The 26859-nt window shown below is 42.4% G+C and overlaps 1 protein-coding gene across 1 annotated transcript in view; it reads left to right on the top strand.

Moving 5' to 3' along the window:
• LOC139220160 (PH and SEC7 domain-containing protein 1-like) overlaps positions 1 to 20894 on the top strand; it is a 44388-nt gene extending 23494 nt beyond the window's left edge. The window contains exons 8-15 of the mRNA XM_070852229.1: positions 7605 to 7648; positions 14461 to 14654; positions 15696 to 15766; positions 16923 to 17080; positions 18881 to 19025; positions 19995 to 20138; positions 20270 to 20504; positions 20629 to 20894. Coding sequence (XP_070708330.1) covers positions 7605 to 7648; positions 14461 to 14654; positions 15696 to 15766; positions 16923 to 17080; positions 18881 to 19025; positions 19995 to 20138; positions 20270 to 20504; positions 20629 to 20894 — 1257 coding nt within the window. The remainder of the gene's footprint in view (positions 1 to 7604; positions 7649 to 14460; positions 14655 to 15695; positions 15767 to 16922; positions 17081 to 18880; positions 19026 to 19994; positions 20139 to 20269; positions 20505 to 20628) is intronic.
• The last annotated feature ends 5965 nt before the right edge of the window (positions 20895 to 26859 follow it).

Here is a 26859-nt window from a genome sequence, read left to right on the forward strand (position 1 = left end):
ATTAAGTTAAACAAAAATGATCTTCCAGGTCTCTTTCTGCAGGGATCCTCTCTGTAATGTTGTCAGACACTTAGAATAACAATCTGAGCCTGTCAGTAGCAAAAACAAGCACTTTTAGTGGATTATAGCCATTGTAGCTTGTTCAAAAAGCTATTGTACTCATCAGTCATTTTAAACTAAATATTTAAAGATATTAAGTTTAAATAAGGTTTAAAAACACCAGAGTTATCCTTTAATATTACACATGAAATTGCTTTCCACAACATTCCTATTTAAAACCAGAGGACAAAATCATTTGTAACGTCTCCACATCCTCTCCGGCTTTGAAAGACATTGTGTTTGTTTATAGATCTCAGTAAAATCAATCTAATCAATGCCTGCGGTCTGTGACTGACAGTCATTTAATCTCTGGTCACACTCCCTTTTTTTTTTTTCCCACCACATCGTCCCTGGTACTCACTCTGGAGTCAATAATTCCATTTGACCAATTTCTCTCGGGGAAACACCTCATCCATTCATCTTGAAAGAGAAGGTTTCTGTCAGACGCTCAATTTTCTCTGTCGCCTCCTCCTTCCTTCCTTCCTGCTTCGGCCTCGTTATGATGTGGTTTTTGTTTGTTTTTCTGTTAGTCGTCATCCTCCTCAATGGGAATTTTTAAAATGTGTCTCTGTGTCAGTTTTACTCGTACCTCTCGATATGAGTGTTCTTTTTGGGATGTACTGGGAGGGTCATGTGTGGTTGCGTTTAAACTTTGATTTGAGGTGGGAATAGTTTCACTGCCTGCAGGGTAAATTCTGGGGTCACTTACGGATGCTGTGAGTCTTTGTGCTGTGATGAAGTAGTTTTCTGTTGCCACACTGCTGTTTGTTTGGGAGGCTTTTCGGAAGCCATTAAATCACAAACACTAATCATCTGAAGCATCTGAGCAGAATGAAAGGAAGAGTGCAAAGATGGTTCAACGTTAATTCTTGCTTGTGAAACATTTAAAGGAATAGTTAGATATTTTTGATGATTGATATAAAGCTTATGTCTGTGCATTAAAGCGGCCGTAACCTATATTTTATATTAAAAATGGCTCCACACATCAGCATGTAATGTGAAAAGGTCGCTCATAATGACGAACCAACAGAGAAGCACCAGACTAGACTAGCCATGACTCAATCAATACACTTTTTATTTTGGTATCACTTCCTGTCGGACATTATCGCCTCACAGCACAGGTCAACCTGCACAAATAGCAACATCGGCCCACTAAAACGGCGGCATGGTCGGCTTACAAAGTGCAGACGGTTCTCTGTTTGGTTGCAGATGAAAGGAGCTGGATGGAGAAACGCACAACGAGATTGCTCCTTTGTGTTTGTGTCACGTCGAAGACGATGCCACAGCAGTTTCACGCGTTGTCATTATGACGATCAGCTAATAATCTCGTCTGCGATGAAGGGAGTATGGCGGGAAATGGATGATGGTCGTTGAACCGCAGCATGCGGCGGAAATATGGCACAAACCCCTCAGTCATCACGTATTTTTACATTTCTGTTGGCGTGAACGTGGAAACAAAGACGCTACAACGTGTTGATTGGGAAGCTGAAGGTGCAGACAGGTGTATTTTTACATTTTGGACAGAGCCCAGCGAGCTGTTCCCCCCATCTGCTTCTTTAGCCTTTATGCTAAGCTAGGCTAACCACAGCTCACTCTCAGAAACAAAAGCTAACACGCCTCCTTCCCAAAATGTTGAACTACACCTTTAACTCCGTAGCGGTGGCGGTGAACGCACAGACTTGGCCGCTCACACCTTCTCACGCTGTCCCCTTTGCTGGCGATTCCCTGCATGCATCTTTCTCCTCTCACCTTACCGGTCGCTCCCACAAGACCACGGCTGAATACTAATTTCCATTTCACGTATATTTTTAAAAAACTGTGCGTGTGTGTGTGTGTGTGTGTGGAAGAGGCAGTTGGGAGACTGTGATTTGCTGGTGATGACTGAGAGAAGCAGAGAGAAGGAGGGAGGGAAGAAGGGAGGGAGGGAGGGAGGTACGCATTGACGAAGCGAAGGGAGAGAGGGAGACAGAGAGAGGGAGAGCGCTGTCCCTATCAGCTTCTTTTTCGCTGTGCGATTCAGGCAGCCAGCTCTCCTCTCCTCTCCTCTCCTCTCCTCTCCTCTCCTCTCCTCCTCCTCCGCATCAGCAGCAGCAGCAGCAGCAGCAGCCGGGAGAAGGGCAGACAGGAAAGGCGCTGGATTGGATGAAAAGATTGCAACAGATAGATAAACCACACATCCACAAACGGAGACGGGGGGGGAAGGTATGAAAGACACCAGCGGCAGGAGAGCGGCGTTTTTCCCCTCAATCACCTGCTCTCGCCGAATGTGCGATGGGAAGAGACTGAAGAGAGTCTGAGGGGAAATACAGACTGAGAGAAGTGGATCACAGATGGGGGGTGAAGGAGTAAACCATGACAGGGGACCTCTACACATGGACGGCCAGCTGGAGGAAGAAGTGAGAAAGTAAATCGGCGCTGTGACTGTAAAACTGATGGTGTCCATTTTCCGGAGGGAGCAACAGGAACGTTCGTTCTCCTTTGTGCCAAATCTCAGCCTCTTTTTTTTTTTTCTAGTATCTTCTTCCCTTTAATGCATTTTGTTTGTATCGTGTCCGTGGGCTTGTGACGAAATCGAGGGCGCTCTTTGGAATCCCTGCTCTGAAGTCCGAGGGCGGCTGTCCCTCTCTCCCATCCCTCTGTATCTCCCTCTATTGTGTGTGTGTGTGTGTGTGTGTGTTTGGTGCCTAACTGTGTGTTTGTGTTCATATAAGCACAAAGAGCTTATTGTATGCCTGTGAGTGTTTTTTTTTACCTCTTCCTTTCCGCATTTTGCACCCATCTGTTTCATGCTGGCTGTCCGTTCACACCTCTGCCAGTGTTTCATACCATCTGTGAGAGTGTCAGCTTGGGTTCGTCTGTGTGTGTGTGTGTGTGTGTGTGTGTGTGTGTGTGTGTGTGTGTGTGTGTGTGTGTACCTGTGACTGCATGTTAAAGGATCCATCTCAGCGGTGTGTTGTCACCTGCTTTCTCTAAAACGTGGCAGCTGGACAGGTGTCACCTCTGCGTAGCTTTTGGGAGTCCTGCTGAGCCCCAGCAGGGAGGCTGTGCTCACTCACTTCTACTCGCTCACCTGGAGAAATTCACAGATTTTACTGCTTCGGACTGCAGTTGGCTTCCAGTTTAAACTTAAACCAGCCTGAACACTCACGCTGGAAAAGAAAAGCACTGGATTTATTGCACCGTTGTGACTGATTCTCACCTGCCACCGCATTGAGTGCAGTTGTTCCTGAACATGTATAATACATGGCTGGCTTATCAATAATTCAGCGTCAGGTGGGCACCCCGGTGTTGCCTGGTGGGCGTTGATCAAGACGCTCAGGAGTGAGACTGCTGGGGTTTGATGCCTGCTGATAGCACGGCCCGCTGGTGCCGCTGGCTGACTTGACAGCCGTCTGATGATGTGCTGCCTCCCTCCGCGGTTTCCCCTGATCACCGGCTGCTTTCTGTAACAGCTGAATTCACCTCCAGCTGTCTGTTGGAGCAGCAGCACCCACTGGACGACATCAGCTCACTTTTCATCCCTTTGGATCAACTTATTATTATTTGCAGAACTTAAAAAGCAAAGACTGCATGATTCAGGCAGGTTTCAAATGTGCAGTTCTGTTTGATCCATGCACCTTCGTCTCTGACCATGATCGGTGTTAACAGCCTGCACTCTGCAGGACGCCTGCGCTCACGCTCTCTTTGCACCGTGCGCTACGGAAGGGACTTCCGGATGATGGACCCGTTCCGCTATCCCAGAACCCCACGCTCGCGTTCCCTGAAACCCCTGGTGTTTCCAGACCTGCTGGGCAAGGCTCAGGACGGACAGAATCACCCGCAGGCCAGAAAGAGGAGGAAGGTAGTGAAAACCTTTGCTTACTTCTTGTTACTTTCACTTCTACAAGTCACTGAGACGCATCATTTGTCATCACAAAGGTGCTGCTTGCTCGTACATCTGCATCATCTGAACTAATCTCCAAGGGATGAATCACTATCTACTACTTATTTTCATACCACTATGACACATGTCATAACAAATGATAGCTTACACCACATTTTACTGAATAATAGCTCACAGTAATAGCTCAAAGCCAGTTGGCCAAATCTTTTTTATTGTGGATCTTTTGTTCCACGTCCACGTTTAACCTCTAACCTTCCACACACAACAAACCGCTCGTGCTTCACAACTTCTAACGGCACTGTTGTATCACTGTTGGCTTTACCATCTAAGCCTCACATATGCAGCGCAGAGCGTTTGATGAGTGATGTTTGGTCGGCTGCCAGGCCCAGATTGGCCACACACCACGGCTCAGTGCATCATATTGTGTCAAGCCACCACTCAAGGCTAATGGCTCTCATTTGCTGGCACTTAGTGACGTTGATGAAGCAAGTAGGTGAAGGTGACGAACTGAATGAGTCTGATGCTCTGATTTATTCTCCACCTCCATCTCCCACCTCCTTTATTTACCTTCCTCTTCAGTCCTCTGTCTTTAAATCCTTAAAGAGTCCAGCTGTGTGCTGTTGATACTGTGTGTTTTCCCTCAGGATTGACTTTAAGAGTCTTTTTTATATAAATATTATAAAAATATTCTTCAGGAGGAACCCACCAGCAACACAGTGTCTCTTATACTAAATCACTTCCATGTTGGCTTATAGGAATACATGCATATCTGTACTGAAATCACAAGAAAACCCGTCATTATTACTAACTAAAGCTGAATTAAGTCATTTATATGTATATATATGTTAAATTAAGACACATTTCAAGCACAAATGCTGAATGTTTCCTAGTTTAGCTTCAAAATCTGCTGCTTTTGTAAAGATCTGCTGCGTTTCTTCCTCTCATGTGACACTAAGCTGATCATCTTTAGGGTTTGGGACTGTTGGTCACACAATATGATAACATTGTGTTTTACAGACGAAATGATAAATGGAGTAAATATTCTGCAGATGAGTGAATAATTAGTCTCAGCTGTGTTACTGACTGTGTGTATGTTAATTGCTATATCATTTGTAAATAATTGCCAATCAGGGTAAATGCCCTCTTGTCAAACCTCTAAGTTCTGTTTTATCACCAGTTCTTTTAATAATTTAAGCGGTTTTCTTCGCTTATACATGATGAACCTCTGTGGACCGAATATGTTGCTGTTGTAACATTCACGGCTTACAAATTCACTCTTTATGTTTGATGTTGATTAGATTTGTGCTACAGAAGCAATTTCGAAAGTCTTGCACTTTCACACTGACCAACTCCTGCAGCCCAGGAAGCTCAGCTGTGTCTCCGTCTGAGATTATTAAAATGCACGCACACAGAAACAGAGTTTGAATGCTAAGATTTTGCAGCAGGACGTATGGAAACCAGAACTAAATCTGGCCCCGGCTGGGTGCTCATTAATATTCATGACTCTCTGGAAGTATTTCTGATTAGTTTCAAAGAGGACCCTGGAAATGAACCTGATTGGGCCCGCCGAGTTAAACCCCCGTTATAAATGCAATGTCATTTGACTAAAAGTCACAATGCAACAGAATGATATTCATAATGTCTAAAACAGCTGAATCCAAGTGAGGACTGTTAGCGGCAGTTATTTAATCAGAGGAATGTAATGGAAAATGATCGATTTCAGCTGAGTAGGAGGTTTCTTCTCCCCGTGTAGCGATGATGTTGTATGGGACTGCAGAGGTGAACAGGGTGGTGATGAAGTGCCTGCAAGTGTCCTCTCCATCACCTCAGCCGTCACAGCTGTCCGTCAGCTGCATCGTCCGCCTCCATCTGTGTCTTAAACACTACAGCGTGATGGCTTCATGCTGCCACCCTCCCCCCCTCCAGTGCTCGTCCTCTGCTAAACACTGAAACTGAGTCGCTGTTTCACATTCAGCTGCAAGAGGCCAATGCCACTGGGGGCCGTTTGAATGTTTGAATGTCTCCACAGGTCCTGACTGTCGTTACAGATTCGCAGGAAGTTGTGCTGCATCCCTAAAGCCTTTCAGAGCGAAGCATCCCAGAGTATCTGACCAGCTCTCTCATTAGAAACTCGCTTTTTCATACTCCCTGCTGTGTTATCCTGCAGTTTTTATGTTTGTGATGATGATAATGGAAGTAAAAGAGTGGTTCTTTTTCCCAGAGAGAAGAAACAATGACCCAAAAAAATGATAAAAGACGGGTACAAAGACGGGAAAGGGTTTCCGATCACAAAAAGATGAAATGAATTTGAAAAAAGAACTCAACATAACCCAGATAAAGTTTGCAGAAATTAGCATAAGTATACATGCAGATGCATCAGTACTGGTGCAGTGATATACTGGACAAGTCAGAGTATAAATATCAACTTATGTGACCAGAGGTTTTTATTTTTACAGCTGTGCAGCGCTGCAAGTCACTGAGCAGAGCTGATTTTTGGCCATAGTTTATTTTTATGAGTTTCGCTTTGATTCATCAAGAATTAGATTCCTGGTTGGTAATTTCATACATTATTATTTTATAAGAAATGTATCACACAGTCTTTGCCAGTGGTGGAAAGCAACCACAGATTTTAGGTTCTTGTTCTTAACTTCAGTGCTTCCATCTTATGTTACTTTATACTTTTACTGAATTACATTTAATTTGCAAATATCACAAGTTTTACTTCACATATATTTCCTGGTACTTTTAACAGTAACAGTAACATTTTATATACAAAATACATTATTAAATAGTGTAAAATGCCATTAAACAATGGAGCAGTGCATAATTAAGCAGTAGGTAATCATCTGGCCACAAAGCTACTTTTCACTGACACTTTTCATAATGAGTACGTTTCCTAGATTTCTCTTTAGGCCTTTAACCTTTTTCTACTTTTCCTGAAATATCTTCCAACAGCTGCTCCTGTAGTTGCAACTGATCATTGTTTTCATTGATAAACCTGCTGATTATTATTGTTATCTTTATAAAAATGTTTCGTCAGACTCTCTGCAGTTGAGAAACTAGAACCAGAAAATGTGAAAACATCTAAGTGAGTTAATTGACTTAATAATCAATCAGACTGATTCAGCAGTGTATTTAGACTAATCCTCAGCTGTGTGTTTTTACTAATGTCTTATTCATGTTTTAATTGTTCATAATTTTGTCTATGTTCTTGGCTTTAACTTAATTTTACTCTGCGTGGGTCAATAGTCTAAATTATTTATTGGCCGATTGATTTCGTCCGTCCGTCCACCGGCAGGCCGGGCGCTCGGCGGATGATGGCTTTGTAACTGATGTTTTTGGTGGTTGACTGATTGGATGATTGATGGATTGTTTGGCAAAGAAAATGAGTTAAGCTCAGGCAAAGGGCAGCTTGAGCAACGTGAAAAGGGATGACATTTCTCTGAGTACAATTTATTGAATGAAGCCCGCTCGCTTACTGGGCAGCTTCCACACAAAACACACAATATAGCTGCCGTCTGCTCGCCCTGTAATATTTGATCAAATCGCCAATTGAACAGCTGAACAAAGCCACTGTTTGTCATATTTGTCTGAAAATGTGATTTCTTGTTTTCCTCCGCAGGCTCTCTACAACTCAATCAAGAATCAGAAGCTGCAATGGACACTGTAAGTCATTTTACATCGACTTTAAGCTGATATTATTCACCTTAAACTCCATTTGTTTCATGTTCTCCTGCTGTGTGACTGCGTTTCTGCCCTTTTCCAAATCTATGATTAGCCCAAAAGCTCCACACACACACACACACACACACACACACACACACGCACATGCACATTGTCCTGAAGGGCAGGAAACAATAAGGGGTATTGATTAACGTGTTAGCATCCTCATTAATGACGTGAGTGTTGTCTGGCATGTGAGGGAAACATTAGTGTGTCAAGGGTTGCTATTCTGGATCACAGCTCCAGAGTGCCTCAGAGATGCCAATTAAGTCACTAGCTTTCCAAGCTTTGTTGCCATAGTTACGGCACCATGGATACGACTCCATAGCTACCGCATTGCTCTTTCCTCCCTGTGTTCTCTCAGCAGCAAACACACACACACACACACACACACACTCATACGCAGATATAACAGATAGATATACTGTACATGCAAATGTACACAAGGAAATACACTTGTATGTGTTTGCACATGTCGGCTCCCGTGCTTTTGTGAACACGGGAAGCAAGAAAAAAACAGAAAGAGACGACGACGACGGAGAGAGAAAGAGGGAGACGACTCCATTTAAATGGCTCTTTACCTGCATCCTGTACAAAGGTGTGACCACAGCCTCCCACTACCTCTCCAAAAATAGCTGCAGCAGCGCTCCCGAAGCAGCTGAATAAAAGTGGTCAGAGGAGCAGATCGAGGAGGAGATCCACAGAGAGGCAGGCAATCCAGTTCAAACATCTCCACTGACATATAGACAGCTATTTAAACACTGCCACCGCATAAGAGGCCACGCGGGGATAGAGGAGATGTCATTTTTAGACACGTAAACACCATTAAGCAAAGAGAGAATCCACCTCCAAACAAAATGAATTACAGATTAAGAGATTCAGCCCACGGCAGTCTGTTTTTTTTTTTTTCGGTTTTGGCAGCAGAGAGTTGCACATGTTCATTTTTAATATTTTAGCTGGCCGAGATCATTGAAATAGAGTAAATTCTGTCTGTGGTGCAGCTCTGCTTTGAAAACCCTATTTGGAGGCAGAACACAGTGTCACTTTTGCCACCACTTTCACACCCTACTTGCTTAGTTGATGCATATTTCATCCCACAGAGGACATTTCTTCACTTGCAAACTCATTGACTGAGATAACAAAACGCCCTGTGACAGATACATTTCACTTCTGCATTGACTCTGAGGCTGTAGATGCCGCTTTTGTCTCTCCACGTGCTCGTCTCGTTGGCGAATGATCGGTTTGTGCTCTTGCAAATTGTAATCACAGCACAATAAAGTGTGTATTCTATTTTATTCTAATCTATATATAGGCCGGCCCGGCACTGATTTGCTAATTTACTCCCAGATTACTCTCCTCCACCGCACGGTAGAGTCTAAGGCCTGTGATAGAGGTGTGATTTTCAGGCACTAAAACAAACCTCTTGCTGTGACTATATGAATACAAATTGTATATGTGAAATCTGGCATGTACATCTCATTACAGGTGTGTGTGTGTGTGTGTGTGTGTGTGTGTGTGTGTGGGCGCACAGTACGTGTACAATGAGAAACGCAACGCAAAACATGGCGATGGATGTTATTTCACACCCCCACAGAGAAAGGCACGCACATGGATGCACCCACATGTTCTTCACTCACTCACACACTCTCACACACATACAGTACAGACATATACAGTACACACACACACACACACACACATGCTTCCTCATTCAGGAGCGGGGGTGGAGAGCAGAGGGAGAGGTGGTGGTGGTGGTGGTGGTGGTGGTGGGCATCGTGCGCTGAAAGGGAGACGCAACAAGTCGGAGAGAGAGAAGAAACAGGTAGAAGAAGGTGGAAAATAATCTGAGCGAAAGGATGTGATGAGCGGAGAACGAAGCACGCTGTACATGAAGCGAGCGAGCGAGCGAGGGAGAGAGAGAGAGCCACCCATCTGCTCTATTATTCCTTTTATTCTGCTAATCCCTTTTCTCCTCCTCCCTCAATGGCTCTAATCATCCTCTCTTACTATTGTCTGCTGCCGCCACCTCTCACCTACAGTAGCAGAGCAGAGCGATGAGCATCTCTCCTCACGCATCACATGACAGCAAACGGCGTCAAAGCGCCAATGCTGTTTTTTTTTTTTTTTTTTGTTTGGTTTTGTGGCATTGACCAGAAATGTGTCTTTAACCTGTCAAGTACCAAAAATGGGCAACGGATACATGGACAAATTCCTACGTTGTTCTTCAATCAGACCAGATTCCATTCAAAATTTTGCCAATTTAAGATTGAAGCTTCCTTGTAGCTGCCTTCAGAGAACATTTGAGAACTTTTCCTTCTGAAAAGCAGGTTTATCTTTCAAAGTTAAGCAAAAACAAATTGTTTTGGTAAAAATCCGGTGTGATATTAGCGCCTCCATCGGTATTAAACACCGGAGAGGCTTATGAAGACTCTACATGTTAGATGTTTAACCTCCTGGATAGAAAGAAAGCCTTCTCTGTTTGGTATGAAGCTAAACACAAGAAATTAAATACAACTACAGCCTCTGTGTGTGTGTGTGTGTGTGTGTGTGTGTGTGTGTGTGTGTGTGTGTGTGTGTGTGTGTGTGTGTGTGTGTGTGTGTGTGTGTGTGTGTGTGTGTGTGTGTGTGTGTGTGTGTGTGTGTGTGTGTGTGTGTGTATGGATGAATTAACGTCCTCTTTCACTTGACTGTGTTTTGAGTGTTTTTTGCCATTTGGAGCAGTGAGTGTCACAGGTGAAACGGCAAATCTGTTTCCAACGGCTACTGATGCAGCACAGACATCCCAGAATGCACTGCTCTCCACAGCCTAACCTGTCCAGTCGTCTTCGGTGTCGCCTCCTTTTCTTTTCCTGTATCTTCTGCTCCTTTTCTTTCCTGGCTCTCCTTTCTTTCTTTCTTTCGTTTCTTTTCCTTTTATTTTGTATTTTTCCTTTTTATTCCTGTGTTTTTCTTGTCTTTTCCTCTTTCCTCATTCCTTTTGTTTCCTGTTTCCTGTCTCTCCTCTTTTCATTACTTTTCCTTTTCATTCCTGTATTGTTACTTCTTTTGTTTTGTCCTCTCCTCTTTCCTCTTTTTCTTTGTATTCTGTCTTTTATTTTGTTGCCTTTCTTTTTTCTTAGTTGCATTCCTTTATTTTCCTTTCTTACTTTTCTTTTCCTCCTTTTCTTTGATTTGTTTTTGTGTCCTTTCCATTTCTTTATTTTTCCAATGGCTTCCTTTCATTTCTTTCCATTAATTTCTTTGCCTCTCCTCCTTCTCTCTCTCTCTCTCTCTCTCTGTTTTTTCTCATTTTCCTTTCCTCTCTATTGTTTCCTCTCCTCTCTGTTTCTTTCTTCTTTCTCCTTTCCTTTCGTTTGTTTCCTCTCCTCTCCTCTCCTCTCCTCTCCTCTCCTCTCCTCTCCTCTCCTCTCCTCTCACTCGTATTATTGTGGATAATGTTCTGCCATCTGAGAGGGATCATCTTTGTCTTTCTCTCTCTCTCTCCCCCCCTCCTCCCTCTGTCTCCTCACTCCTCTTTCCCTCTCCTCCATCCATCCCCCCACTCTCCAGCTCCTCTCCACTTTGTCTCTGTGTAGAATGGGATTCAGGCAGGCCAGCAGTTACCAGGCAACAGGCTACATGCTCATTGGCTCCGTCTCTGCCTCCCTTTTCTCTCTCTGCCTCCTGCACGGGGTTAACTGCTGTTATGTACTGTTGGTTACTCATAGCGTGGTCTCGGGGGGGTTCGGCATCCAGCCATTATTCTATTTTCAGGCTGAACTTTTGCATGGGTGCCGCCTGGTGAGGTAACAAGTGGAATTGCCATGTTACCTCACCAGGCAGATGCAGAGACACTTGGTGTTGTGGCCCAAAGCATCTATCATCTCCTAATGTGACAAATCCCTTTAAAAACACTAAAAGAATGTATACAGTGCGCTGTGAGGGATTATTTAGAGGAGAATTGGATTAGAACTGCTGCAGCGATGGGTGTAGTGAGTGTAGTCTGTCATTCAGATACAATACAAATCAATATTCTCTTGTACGCACATTATTCATGGGATGCTGTGATGCATACTCATGTAATACAAGGATTTTAATAAACAGGTGATGGGTACACAAATGATAAAGACACAACATGTAAAAAAAAAACAGTAATAGAATAAACAGAAAATACAGAAAGGTACAGAAGAATTTACAGTAAGAAAAACAAAATTGGTTTGGAAACAGTAGTGAAATAAATAAAACAAATTGGAAATAGAAAAAAAGCAGTAAATAGACAAGAACATAAGTAAGAAATGAAAAAAATGCATGACAAAACATTTAAAGAACGATAATGAAACTAGTAAATTCAATAAAACACATTAGAAATGGGGGAAAAAACAGGTAGTGGACAAAAATATGATAAAAAAAAACATTTGAAAAGACTTTTGAAGAATGATAATAAAACAGTAGTGAAATAAATAAAACATATTAGAAATAGAAAAAAGCAGCAAATAGACAAGAACATAAAGAAACATTTAAAGAAATTATAATGAAACTGGATGTGATACAGATGACTTCCATCTTCTACAGTAAACAATAAATGTACTGGTCACTTTTTAGATCTAGAGTTAGAAAAAAACATGAAGAGACTTGTTTTACACACACACACACACACACACACCCACACACACACAGGAGTAGTTAACAGGAAATAAAGCCGCAGTCGAACTCCGTTCACCACAATCCTCATTTATGGAGACGGCTCCTCGAGGCCTGTTTCTAATGAGCCGAGTGCAGCTTGCACAAAAACTTCAAAACCCACCAGCAACAAAACTCGGCCTGAAAACTCGCTTTAATGAAGAGTTAAGTTTGGTAAATTAGATTACACTAAGTTGCTGCTCCAGTTTCAGACTTTGGGTGAACTTTCCTGTAATAATTCTCCCTCACATTATTTTTTATGACCAATTTTTGATTAGAATTAAAGGACAAGTCCGTTTAATATAACTTTTGTTACATTTTCTTAATTTTGTCTGTTATGTGCATTGTACCAATACTACTACTACTACTACTAATAATAATAATAAAAAACTCTGATTATACATAAAATGAAGCTCAAAATGCTTATTACTTAGAGTAAAATCAATAACACGGGTATTAAAAACGTGTAAAAATAAATGTGAAGTCAGGACCAATGCGATATGATACGATTCAAATGTAATTCAATATGTTACAGAGTGTATTTTTATTTCTTAGGTTCTTCTTCAGCACTGAAATCAATAACATGTCTTTTGCTTTTAATAACCGTAAGACGCAAATGTACCAATATATAAGAAAAATAAAATAAAAAAAATACATAAAAACAATTATGCTAAAGAAAAAAGATGGGATTAATTAAAAGCAAGATCATAAAAACATGTCTTGATCCGCACTTTAAAATTATCAACCTTTGTGCGAGTTTGGTGCCTTTTGTAGTTAATTCACAGATAAATATACACAAATATAACAATTTACTTTATTCCACTTTATTTGGAGTTTAGCGTGTAAGTCCAATAAGTCAGACTTGTTTTCTTTTCCAAATAAGATGACTCATTAGTGATGCTCCCAGATGGCAGTAGATCTGGTAACAAAACAGTATAAAATAGATAAAACAAATTAGAAAAGGAAGCTAGCAGACAAAAATATAATAAGATATATACAAATAAGAAGGGAGCAATAAGAAATAAGAGAATTCAACATTTTTTTCATCCTTAAACATCATTATAAGTGTGATTAACTTTCATTATTACTGGTGGGACCTGTGCTAAAACTTTAAAATAAAACATAAATCAGAGTTATCCTTTAACGTAATATGCACAGTTACTCAATTTAACTGCAGAGGCCCATGAAAAGATTCTGCAAAGAGGTGAAAACGTTGAAGAATTTAGAAATATAAAGGCGGTGATTATCAGCATATTACTTCACCATCGCAGACGTACTGCCAGTCGGTTGCTTTGTTACCTGTTCTAGCTCATCTGTGCCTTATTAGTGTCGTTGTTAGAGCTTAAACTGAAGTAAAGCAGCACTTCCTGCACCCCTGACTGTGCTATAAGATTTAGCTCGCGCCAGTCATCCTTGTGGCTGCTAATTTGAAAGCTTCTCTCTGAATTTGTGAGGAAATGGAACAAGGGGGGGCTTCCTCTCTCTCCTCTTTGTACTGAAGTCTGTAAAGCCTCAGTTTTTGTTGCAAAGAAGAGTTTCTCAGCTCTGTGAGGAGGAAGAGTAACAGTGATGCGTCTGCATTTCTGAGAGCAGATGCCCCCTCCTCTGCACTCCCCAGGGGTAAAGATGCCCCTGTTTCTCACCTCAAAGCTGGAACCAGATAGATGGTGTCACTCTTTTGCTGTGGTACTTTTTGATCAAGGCGAGCGAGCAGCTTCTCTGGAGAACAGCAGCGTAGCACGGAGAGAGGAAAAACACACAATTAAAGCTTTGAAGGCAGCTCCATTCACTCAGGTTCCCCCCCTCCCACCGATACATGATGTTTTCTAAATGTCTTGTGCAACCAAAGCTCTGCCAAGACACCAGCAGTGGACGGCGAAATTACTCATGTGTTCTGCATGAGATGAAAGTTTCCCAGTGAGTGTGTGAAATCTGTGGACCTCTTGTCCTGTGCTGTTCCTTGTGTAACAAGCACAGAGTGAGAGGCAAGTGGACAGGATGAATGATGATGTGTTTGTTCGCGTCGCTAATGAGACATGACACATAAGTGTTGATCGCCATGGATTCTGTTTTTTATTTATTTTTGGTCTCCATAGGGACGAGGAAGAGCTGCGGAAGTCGTTTTCGGAGCTCGGGGACAGCCTGTGCGACTCCAGCGCCTCCAGATCGATGAAGCGGGTGGGCAGCAGTGGGAAGCCCCTGTCGGACGGGACGGAACCATCCGGATCGCTGCTGTACAAGAACGGATTCCTGGTCCGAAAGGTCCACGCCGACTCGGACGGCAAGAGAAGTACGCATTTCATTTATCGTCCATCTCCAGTTTGAAGCTCCATTTAGTGGCTATTTTGGAAGCTTTAATCAAATCAGCAGGTCAGGGGTGTCCAGCTCCATCACTGAGGCTCGATACATCCCATAGAATCACAGGATAAGTCAGTTTACTGCACGTTATGTCTCATTTTCTTAATTTTGTCTGTCATTTTTGCCAGTTATGTACATTGTACTACTGCTGCTGCTATTTTGATGCAGTGTGATTCGACATAATTTGATTAAATGCGATTCAACACAAATACGCTGCCATGTAATTCAATATGTTACAAAAAGTATTATTTTATTTCTTCTTCAGCAAACAGCGAATCATAAACTAAACTAAAAAAGAGTCACATTTTTACTTCATGTATTTGTTTCTCTTGTTCTGCAACTCAGCGTGTTTCTTTTTGACCTCTAAAAAACACTAAAACAAAAAAAAACACTATCTCATACAAACAAACATTAAAGAGAATTCAGTTGGTTTTCAAAATAAAAGCCCCCCATGCAGACCTTACATCGTATATTCCACTATACCATATCAATATTGTTTTATAGGCCAGGCCAGACGTCAATCAGTTTAAAACAGACACTGAAACACGTTTTTCCAGGTGAGAATAACATAAATGGATCCAGAGAAACACCAAGCCCGGTCCAACCAAGCCCGGTCTCCCCTACAGCTGTCTGTCTGCCTGCAGTGTGGAATAAAGTTTTGTTTTATGGAGTCTGGTAGTTCAGGAAGGCCATCTGAGCAGCAGGTAGATGTAAAGCTACATGATGGTGGTGATTGGCTGTGGCAGAAGGAGCCGTCCGATTGGCTAAAGATGTTTATTAAAAATACCACATCCAAATATGTCTTTGATGAAAATTACAAATGTATTTAAATACGTGTATCAAGAACAAGAAATATGATTCAAAAATGCATTTGTAGGCGTTATTTTTTTGCACATGTGGATTTCTTTTCCATTTGAACCTGTTTTTATTTGACTAAAGGTGTAACGTTCAACACATGTTCTCCTCCTCACAGCACCAAGAGGGAAGAGAGGCTGGAAAACCTTCTATGCCATCCTAAAAGGGCTAATTCTCTACCTGCAAAAAGTAAGGTGCCCAGATTATATTGTATTTGCAGATAAAACTGTATGTGTGCGTCCACAGTGGCCTCTTTATTAGATAAACCAGTACAACCTACCTGTACAGAGTTTATCATAGATGTATTAGTGAGGTATTATTATAGATATTATGTGTTTCTTGTCCTGTATTTACACAAATGAGGGAGGCAGAATATTAGAAACACCTCATAAAGTGTGTTTACTTCTAAAGGCATGAAGTTTAACTATTATTAACTACTTTACTTGGAAATATTCGTTATCTGTCGTCATTTTTAATATTTAAAGATGTTTTGAGTTTGGTTTTTTATAAGTTGCTGATGTTTTCAGCGATGATGTCATTGTTGTTTTGTTTCTTTATAGACAGATAATTTGTTTTTTAACTGTATCTAGTCTACGGTTGCATTTTTAAAGTATGTTCTTATGTCAGTACGAGAGGCCTGTAAGACTTCATGAGAAGCCGTAACAGCTCCTACTTGATATTCATTATGCAGCATTTAAAATGACAACAGCATCTTTATCCCTACAGAGGATCACAAAAATGTTCATTTGTGCTATTATGATCTTTTGTCGCATCCTGAGACGTAATCCCCTAAATGCTTTACTCTAATAAGGGAATATCAGTGTTGATCGTGTTGATTATGTCGTGTTTTTGAGCCTGCAGCGACACTGTAGCTTTTTTTTCTCGAGCCTCAGTACTTTATTGGTATCAGCAGAAATGTGAAAAGATGACATCAAACTTCTCCATGTCTCATCATAGATCAGTTCCTAAGAGTAATCATACTCCTTTCCAAATATTAAACTAGATTTTCTCTATATTTCCATCATGAAGGCAATCTCATGTTGTATTTTTTTGTGTTTATATTTCTCTCTGTGGCATCAAACGATTATCTTGGTATATTGGCACTGTTGCACTGGAGCTCAGCACTGAATTAGTTAAGATCAGAGAGGTTAAAAACAGCTGCCTGCTTTTTAATAAGTTGTTTTGCTTGTATCTGAATTCATGCTTTCAGTAGGTGTGGTGCTAATGTTTGCATGCAGCCCTCCAATAAAACATGTTCTCAGTCAGCTCCTCAGCTTTTAATAAGTGTTGAGACCCCTCTGTGTTAATCATAGCATTCATTTCTTATTTATAATTGCCGTGCTAGGGGGAATACAGGCCTGATAAACAGCTCTCTGAGGAGGACCTGAAGAACGCCGTGTCCATCCACCACTCTCTGGCCATGAAGGCCTCGGACTACAGCAAGAGGCCCAACGTGTTTTATCTGCGAACTGCTGACTGGAGGGTGTATCTCTTCCAGGCACCGTGAGTCCTGTTCTATGTTTCTCATGTACAGTAAAGTGCATTATACACATTCTGTCCAGCTATCTGTGCGCCACAGTGTGCAGTCTCTGTGTTTACATGAACTTCAAGGCTCCAGTGTGAAGGATTTAGGGGACTCTAAGTATTCATATCTATGTTTTTCTAGTAGTGTATAATCACCTAAACCCAAGAATCGCTGTGTTTTCAGCTTAGATTGAGAACCTTTATATCTGCTTATGGAGCAGGACCTCCACACCTGTTCCTACAGAGGCCCAGAACAGACAACAAGAGGCAGCTTGGCTTGATTTGGTGGCGCAAATGCATCGACTGGAAGATGCCAAAGAAAGGAGAAGAATACCGTTGTGTGTCGTGACAAATGGGGGATCTTAGCACAAGTAAAACCAAGGGAGCGTGAACCCTCACCGGCCATCTGGGCGTCACTACATGCTTGGAAAGGGAGGAGTGAACCGCCTCAGATGTCACTATATTTTACAACCTGGTCCTTTAAGTGACCAGGTTAATCTGCGTGCACATGCAGAACATCAGTAGTCAGATATCTCCTGACCTTATTTTAGAGACCGATCAAACCTTTTCCTCACACCGTGAATTTAACAAGTAGTCGGACTTTTAGTGCTGGAAGCCACTTTCTCAGGACTTGGGTTACTTTGTGTTACTTCTGTTTTAGTTGGACTTTGGATAGAAGAATTTTTAATGATTCAGAAATCTCTCCTTTCATCCACACGCCCGGCCGTCACCTTTCCTCTCTGCAGTTATGCAAGAAGCCGAAGGCAGAAACTCTTGAGAAACTGAAACTGCAGAAACTGCTTCTTGTAAAAGTGGCCATGAAAGCTGCGTTCTCCAGTTGAGGAAATCAGTTTTCTCTAATCGACTACACCTCATCTACATTTAACTTCAGTCACCAGCTCAGAGCACATGAACACACACACGGTAGCAAGCACACAAAGCCAGGCCTCATCACCCGACATCATCCCAGCGGACAGGATCCAACATCCAAAGCCTGAAACCAGCAGAGTGGAGGCTGTTATAGCCGCGGATCGTCACATATGGATGTTTTACTGTGCTGTCCATATACTTTTGGCACTGTAATGTAGCTGTGGCTGCCTAATCGCAGCTGAGCATCCACCCTCCGCTAACAACACGCGGCCCCAGCTGTGCACATGTGCCCACAGCGTGCAGGACACATGCTGAGAGCACATGGATCACTGATACATGTTGAACAGGACGCACTGTGAGCGCTCAGAGCGAGGTGGAGGTGTGCGTGTGTGTGTTATCAGGATCCAGGAAGTGGCACATGAGTGGCCACATGTTTCAGCCCCCAGGAGGACAGGCTCTGTGCTCCAGTTGCAGCTTGCATTTGTCCCAGATACTGTACCCCTCTCTGAGTCTCTCTCCTCTCTCCGTCTCTCTCCTCTTTGTCTCTCTATCTCTTGTTCTCTCTCTCCGCCTCTCCTTGGGGGATTTAAGCAAGGCTGTCTGACTCAATCTGATATCTCTCATGGGCCCCTAATGGGTCTGTTAGTGTAAAACAGGCCCTTTCTCTCCCATGTATTAATTGGCTCCAAAATAATTTCTTTGTCAACAGCGAGGCTGCCTTCTCTGATAATTATCCCTTTGATGTCGTACCGTAAGTTAGCCATGTGGTGATGGGAGCATGCAGCACCATGGGAGGAAGTGTGTTTGCACCTACTGTATGGGTTTTGGAGTTTAAGATCTGTTTGTAATTGCTTCTGTGTGTTTGTTGTGTGTGTGTGTGTGTGTGTGTGTGTGTGTTATCCATCACAGGAACGCGGAGCAGATGCAGTCGTGGATCACGCGGATCAACACGGTTGCCGCCATGTTCTCAGCTCCTCCCTTCCCAGCAGCCATCGGCTCGCAGAAGAAGTTCAGCCGGCCGCTGCTGCCGGGGACGACGTCAAAACTGTCTGAGGTACCTTCACGTGAAACAGCCAAGTCCTGAACCTGAACCTGGTCCGAGTCAAGTCCAGCACCCTGTGAAACTCATCAGAGCAAGCTGGCGCTAATTGTTCAGAATGAAAATAATTATCCGTCGTGCACAGCCATTTTCACAAAGGGTTGACACGCAGTTTTTCATCACTTGATGGCTGAGTAATTAGAATTACATTTTCATAAACAAACACTCCACTTAACACAAATGTGATATATTACCAGTGGCCACTAGTGGCTGTGAGTGCAGGCGTCTCATTCCTCATGTCGATCTGTTGTGAAATTAAAGTGGAAACATATTTGCGACGTCTATTTTTTTCACAGCACAAAGCACAAACCTAATTTAAGTCAAATCAGTAAATAGCCTGATGGCAATCAAAGCTATGAGAGAGCAGTTTTACCATTATGAGATAAAAATGTCCTCAGTCTCTGGTGCCTTGTGCTTAAGATGCCTGCTCTCTGTAAACACCCCCCCCAGACTTTATGACATGACCTGACATGTTTCCAGTGTAAATCACATTCGAATGTTTGTCTGAAGTTAACATGAGGCTTCGGCAGCGTGGATTAGACACATCTGGTGAATGTTTTCTGAAGTTATCGTCTTTTTAGTACCAAATTCCCTCTTTGTGCGCTGCAGCTTAGGATAGAAACACTGTTCAGGGAGGCACAGAGAGGGATTCTGACACAAATCCAAACAACTGTGTCTATCATTTCTATAATTTAAAACAAACAGAGGCAAACAAAGCTAAAGGGACAATGCCAGCAGGGAGAGGTGCAGGAAGGCTGGACGCACATTAGACAGTCTGAGGGGGAGCAGAGGGGAAGTGTGGATGTTGGTTAGAGACCAGGTGCTGTGGGAATCAGTGGGATAAAAGAAGCAGACATTAGAAAAAAGGCTCTTGAAGCCGGCAGGTGTGTATGATCTTCCTCATGGTGACCTTGTGCTCTACAGGAGGAGCAGGTCAGATCACACGAAGCTCGATTCAGAGCCCTCTCCACCGAGCTGGCCGAGCTGCGCTCCTACCCTCCTGACCGCAAGGTCAAAGGGCGCGAGCTGGAAGAGTACCGCCAGCGGGACGAGTATCTGGAGTTTGAGGTGAGCCGGACTCAGAGAGAGAAAGAAATGGGGCAGGCAGTCAAGCACGAGGTCATTGTTACAGCACTGCAGCTCCCTCAGTCGTCCGATCCTGAACGTCTTCTGTGTGTCTCTTGTACTCGCCTTTATAGAAAACGCGGTACGGGACTTACGTCATGCTGCTGCGGGCTAAAATCCGGAGTGGCGAGGAGGACCTGTCTGTGTTTGAGTCCCAGCTCCTGGAGGACAACGGGCTGCAGAGGGCTCACTCCAGCCCCACGCTGCAGGACAGCAGCCAGGCCAGCCAGATCAGCCAGGCCAGCAGCACCAGAGATGGCGGCAACAGCAGCAAAGCCAGCGCCTGCAGCAGCAAGCCTCGACAGGAAGGCCAGAGACACAGCTACCGGCAGGCCGTCAAGAAGTGAGACGGGGCGGGGGCGCCGGGAGCGGCACAGCGTTGCACTGCCAGCGGCAGGCTGTCTCCCTGCATAGGTTTTTATTTGAGATCCAGGAGGGTTTGGAGCTCTGCTTGAAGGGGGAGCGGGAGTGAGGGTCTACCCCACGCCCTCCCCCAACCATGACGCCCCACCCGGCACCCCGATCTTCTCATCCAACAGAGGAGGGCTGGGAAACACCAGCGAGGATGTTGGTGCAGGAGGTGGGAGGAACAGCTGGGAGGTCACAGATCTGCAGAGACGAGGTGTCTTTGAGGACGTGCGCTGGGGGAAGCGGCAGACTGTCCTGTGCAGTCGGTTGAAGAGGGTGCTGTTGCATTGAACACGGCACCAGACGGGGACGAACATCCAGCATCCTTTCCTTTTCTCCACTTTTGCTCTTTCAAGGCACCTCTCCGGCCTCGTTCTCCCACCTGTTTTCTTGCCCTTTCACTCACTTTTGGGACCAAATATTTTAAAACATCGCATCTTAGACGGCCGATGATTTGATTTCGGTTGGATTGCTACCGCCACTCTGATTTGAAGTGCTGTAAAAGTTTCTGTACTTGTAAAACATCACCAGGTCTTATGGAGCCATTACATTCCAGCTCCTTCTTTTTTTGTGTGTGTGTGTGTTCACATTCCACACGGGAGCCGGACATCACAGCATTTAGCTCCTGTGCGTATTTCACTGATGGTGTTGAATCCGTGGACTGTGCACAACACCTGACGGTGAGGTGTCGAGGGCGTGGCTGTAGTGTTCAGCGGGATGAGGTGGTGCAGCTCGGTGCAGCTCGTCTCTCCTCTTTTCTCTAGTCACCAATGGCGGCCAACTAGAGGCAATAACGTCAGTAGAAGTCCACAGTACCCCTGATAAGCAGCAATGTAACTGCATCTCATCAAGAGAGGTCTTTTTTTCTTTTTTTCGTTGCTCTACCTGAACAGGTGATCTCTTTCCCGGTTGCTTTCGCTTCTGTCCCGTGTTGTGCTTCTGTTCTTTCTATTTCTTGGCCGAAAGTTGTTTTCTCAGTGATCCGCATGCCTGCATCCAGCACCGCTTCTCTTAGGCCTTTTACTACTTTGAGGACAGCAAACGTTGCTCTCTGGGGTCCTTTAGTCCTTTTCCTCATGCCGGTGCCATAGCCAACACGTGTAATCCTCATCTGTACTTATAGCCCCCTATTTTAACACTCACCAGGCAGACCCTGAATGTTCTTGTTTTTTCAATATTTTTACAGTATTTTACAGTCGTTTGTTGATGTTGAACCTATTCCACCTGTGTATGTCAAGTGTATGACGAAATATGATATTGAAAATGTAAAAGGAAATATGTTATCCATGCTCTTTGTAAACATCCAGGATATGTTGTATATAAAACGCACCATCAGCTTATATTGTAGGATACATGACGGTATATTTACAATATATTCAACACACTATTGTGAAGCTGCATTAGGTACACGCAAAGCTGACGTTTTCTTCTTGTAAGTCCCAAAAGCGCTACACAATAATCATGTGTTGTTGTTTTTTTTTCTTACACGGTGGTAATAATTCAGCACAATATGAGTATTATAGTAAAGCCTATGTACCTATCAAAAATTAGTAAGAGATCTATAGTGGTGGTGGTGGGGGGGGTTCGTGGCAGGACTTTCGCCACCAGGTTGTGAGAAAAAAGCTAATTCATGTGAGGATTTCAGCTGCAGTGGGAAGTTTTCCAAAGACAGCGCATGGTTCGCTATGAACTAACAGCATGATTTTAAGGGATCAGGGTTCATTCTGTTGAAGAGACGCATGAAAAAAGGGAGGAATGTAAAAAGAAAAAAAAAAGAAAAAGAGTCTCCTCATTCAGGAGGGTGTCGGCGGGCTGGTTTGAATACTGAACCACGTAAAGTTTGGAATATATGAGTTTGGTAGCCATATACACCTCATAGCATTATTGATGTATAGCCATTCTCTACTCAGGCTTTAAAATTGACACCTTGAGCAGCTGCAGTGCCAGCATCCAACCAGCAGGGAGAGCTGTCAACATTCAGTTTTTTCAGCCATAATCACGCCTGCTGCACCTGCAGTCAATATGCATGGCATCGCCCACCCACCTGAGGACGGGGATGGATACTGCAGGGCTAAACGAGACGAGACCTGTTTGTATTAACTATGGATGTCAAGTCTGTCTGTGTGTGTGTGTGTGTGTGTGTGTGTGTGTGTGTGTGTGTGTGTGTGTGTGTGTGTATACCTGCCTGTCTTGCTGTACGGTACGTGAATGTAAGCGTGTGCACGTTTCAGACAGTTTCCAGTAGTCTGACGCATGTCCCATGAAGCATCTGTCTCCACGTTGTTCACTCCAGATGTTTGTGTTTTGAATTTGTAGGTTTGTTTGTTTGTTTGTTTGTTTTTAGAACAGAGCATTTGGTTTTCAGGCTGAAGCCTTAAGTGTTTTGCCTCTCAATCACATTTTGCCTGCAGTTTAGAGCTGAAATGATTAGTCGATCAGGAACTTTAATCATTTGAGAAAATGCCAAACATTCCCCAGTTCTGCTCCTTAAACGTGAGCGTTCCCCTTCTCTGTGTCTCATGTGATGGTGGAACAGAGAATCTTTGGGTTTTAGACTGTTAATCGTGCAGAAGACATTTGTGATTGCCTTTTTTCGCTGCTTTCTGACGTTCTGTTGACCGAACAATGAATCGATTATGAAAACGATCATCAGCTGCAGCTTCACTGCGGCTTATTTCCATCTGCATCCCACCTCAGTCGTCGCCTCTCCGTCTCCTGGTTTTAGACAGAGAAGGTTTCTGTGGATATTGTTGCCATCGCTGACATCCTGCATCTTTTGCCAGTTATGTAACTCGACATTACAGCTCTGTATTTATTAATAGTGTTTGACTCTGCTGTTTATAATGTGGCCAAACTGTCAAAGAGCAGCCAGGCTCAGGGCGTGCTGAGGGGAAGGACGGAGAGTTTTGATTCAGAAAGTCCAGATTTGATTCATTCTTGAATGTCCAGTGGCATCAGATTAATCCCAATATTGCATAAAATGTGGAAGCACTTCTCTGGTTTCTTCTGAAATCTTGAATTTATTTTTATTCCACACTGAAGCAGCTGAGATTTTTGTCACTCAGCCACTAAAAAATAACCTTTTTGTTTACTTTACAATCATTCGATTCTCAAGATGTCGACATTTTACACGATCTGGATCATTATTATGTCGCAGTTTGTGCATATCAATCGGCATGAATGTACACATTTGACAAAAACAGTCCACCCAGGAGCTCTTCTGGAGCTTTTGATTGTATCACATGATCTTCCTCAGCTAATGAACTTCTATGAAAATGTGGTTTCCTTTTTCTTTTCGCACCATTTCATCGTCTCGAAGGTCATGGATGAACTTTCAAACTCAGCTGAAATTCATCCACACCAACAGCATTTGGATAATCGACACATTTTTGCAGTAAATTTATTTATTTTTTGAAGCAGAAACACTAAAATATTTGCTGGTTTCTGCTTTTCTTTCTTTGACTAGATATAGTATAATATATTTTCATTTTGAAGATACATTTTTCAGATGAAACGATTACTCGACACACGAATCAGAAGTTTAATCGAAAACGAAAAATGATCACAAAGATCATTCTTGGGATTTTAAAGGGAAGCGTTGCCACATTTTATGCCGATTTTCCAGTCAGTGTTGCTGTTAAATGTAACCAGCTGATGAAATAAATACCTCAGAGTGCGTTTTATCGTTCTCTGCTCCAAAATCTGTTCGTGCTCCAATGAACTGCAGCAAGGAGGGTTATTGTTGAGGCTTGTTTTTGGGGCTGCATGTGTCAGACGATGACCTCAGGAGAGTGGAGCGGAGAGGATGTCAAGGTTGGGAGTCAGTCGCTTGCAAGCAGTGCATTGTGGTAAATGTAGGCAGGATAACTGAGGTTTCTCAGTCAACAGAGCACACGCTGAGGTATTTATTCCTGTAACTGACTACATGCACTATCGACACTGATTGATCATACATAAAATAAAGTTGACCTCTTAGTCGACTAATTGCACTGAAATAAGATCCAAAAACAGCATGAAACTATGACTTTAATCCTCCTCTGTATGACGGCTATTCTAGGCCCCACTTGCTCAGTACAGTGAGGATGGATGTAGTATGAAAGGAACACAGTCCTTCAGAGCCTCCACCTCCACCTCCACCTCCACCTCCACCTCCACCTCCACCTCCTCCCTCCTGTGTGTTGTCACCGCTCACTTACATCAAAGAGCAGCTGCAGGATCTCCATGGCACTGGTTAGCATGGAAATGTCTGGTTCCCCTGGTGACGGCTCTGTGATGCTCAAGTGAAAGTCGCCCTTGTTGCACTGCGTTCACAGCGGTAGAATACCTCTGTTAAAGCAGCCGTGCATGCCTGCAGCAGTTTGGGCGAACTGTCCTTTAAACGTGCACTCGTGCTGTTTCCCATCAAAGCCTCATTTCTGAATGTGACGTGTAAATAAAGCATGAGATATTATGGCCTGCGTTCATTTATATTATGGTTAGAGTATTAAATGAAGGGTTAATATATAAGCTAGGTCAACATTTCTTTCCTGTCTTTGCACTCATGGTCATTTTATTTTATTATTTTTTATTTCTCTATGTGAATGAGATGAAATGGCTGTATTTAACGCTGTTGTACGCTGTTGTGTTTTAGAGAATCGAGCCAGCTCACACAAATGTTTTTACATGTAGAGGTCCGATCTGATCCATCTCAGTGTTTTTTAGACTGGTGCAGGTAAGGCAATGTTCGGTTTATGGTACACACACAGTGAGCTACATGTGTCACTGCCTTGTTAAAACTCACCAAGGAAATGTTGTTTGTGAGCCTCTCAGTTTTGGAGGCATAGAAGAAGAAAATAAAAGTGTTTTGGAAGCTTAACTGTGTCCAAACATCATTGTGTGGAATGTAATAAAGTACATTTACTCAGTTACTAAACTTAAGCACATTTCTGAGTTGCACTATTTATTCAACAGCTGCGTACTTTACATACAACAACATATAAAACAGTTTATTTAAAATTGATTCAGTAGAAATAACCCAGTAATACTATATATATATAATACATACTCATTGTGCTGTATACTGAATACTTTAAGTATATTTTAGTGGTAATATTGACGTATTTTTACTAAAAATATGACTCCAATATGTGTACATGCATTGATGTATCTATATATTGTGGAGTTATTACTTATACCTATAGATATATAATATCTTGTGTGTTTTAGCCTCAATCAAAATCAATCAAAAGTTTCTTTAGAAATATGTGTAATCAATATAATCCCAACTACAGAATAATAAAGGTGTTTAAATTAGACTGTATTACAGGACCCATATTGATATTATTGTACTTCAAAAGTATAAATTCTGTAAAGAATGTGCAGCTGGTTAAATCATATAATATTATGATATTATATCATAATATTATATATGGGTCTTTTTATTCTATCAATTATAATAAAATATAACATTAATAATAATCTTGCCCACTGCTCCACGTCCTGTGGGGTTTATCAGCTGGAAAAACAGTGGTGGAGAGTAACTTATTTAATTTATTCAACTACTTTCACTTTTTTTTTTTACCACAACATTTCATACTTCACTCATCTGACAGCTTTAGTCACTTTACAAAATAAGATTTTTAGCACACAACTTCTAAAGACCTTGAAAAATGAAATATGATTTGTTCTAAATTAAATTACCAAACAGTTTATACACGTAACATTAGTAGATTAATTACTTTGTTGATTGATATTAATTGGAAACTTTGATTCAAGTCATTTTTCGTGTAAAAACATAGTTCCAGCTTCACAAATGTGACGATTTGCTGCTTTTCCTTTTAATTCCTTTAATAATTTCAGTGTATTAGTCAAAATGTTGAGGCTTGGACTGCCTTGTAAAGATGTCACTTTGGATTATTGTGATGTAATTTAACATTATTTACACAAACAATCAGTGGATTTATGGAGAAAATAATCAGCAGATTAAACCAGAATAAAAATAATCTTGCAGTTTGATGCAAAATAGTTCAAAATGAGCTCAAACCTCCACCAACTACATAATATAATAATAATAATCTCATGATATAATACAACATATATGATATATATAATACTACTAGTAGTAATAGTATTCACAGTACATTTTCCTGACAATACTTACAATCTTTTAATGCAGGAGTTTTGCCTGTAACTGTGATTTGATTCATTCTTGAGTGTCCAGTGGCATCAGATTAATCCCGATATTGCATAAAATGTGGAAGCACTTCTCTGATTTCTT

Source organism: Pempheris klunzingeri, chromosome 20, assembly GCF_042242105.1.
Source record: "Pempheris klunzingeri isolate RE-2024b chromosome 20, fPemKlu1.hap1, whole genome shotgun sequence".
In the NCBI taxonomy this organism is placed as follows: Eukaryota; Metazoa; Chordata; class Actinopteri; order Acropomatiformes; family Pempheridae; genus Pempheris; species Pempheris klunzingeri.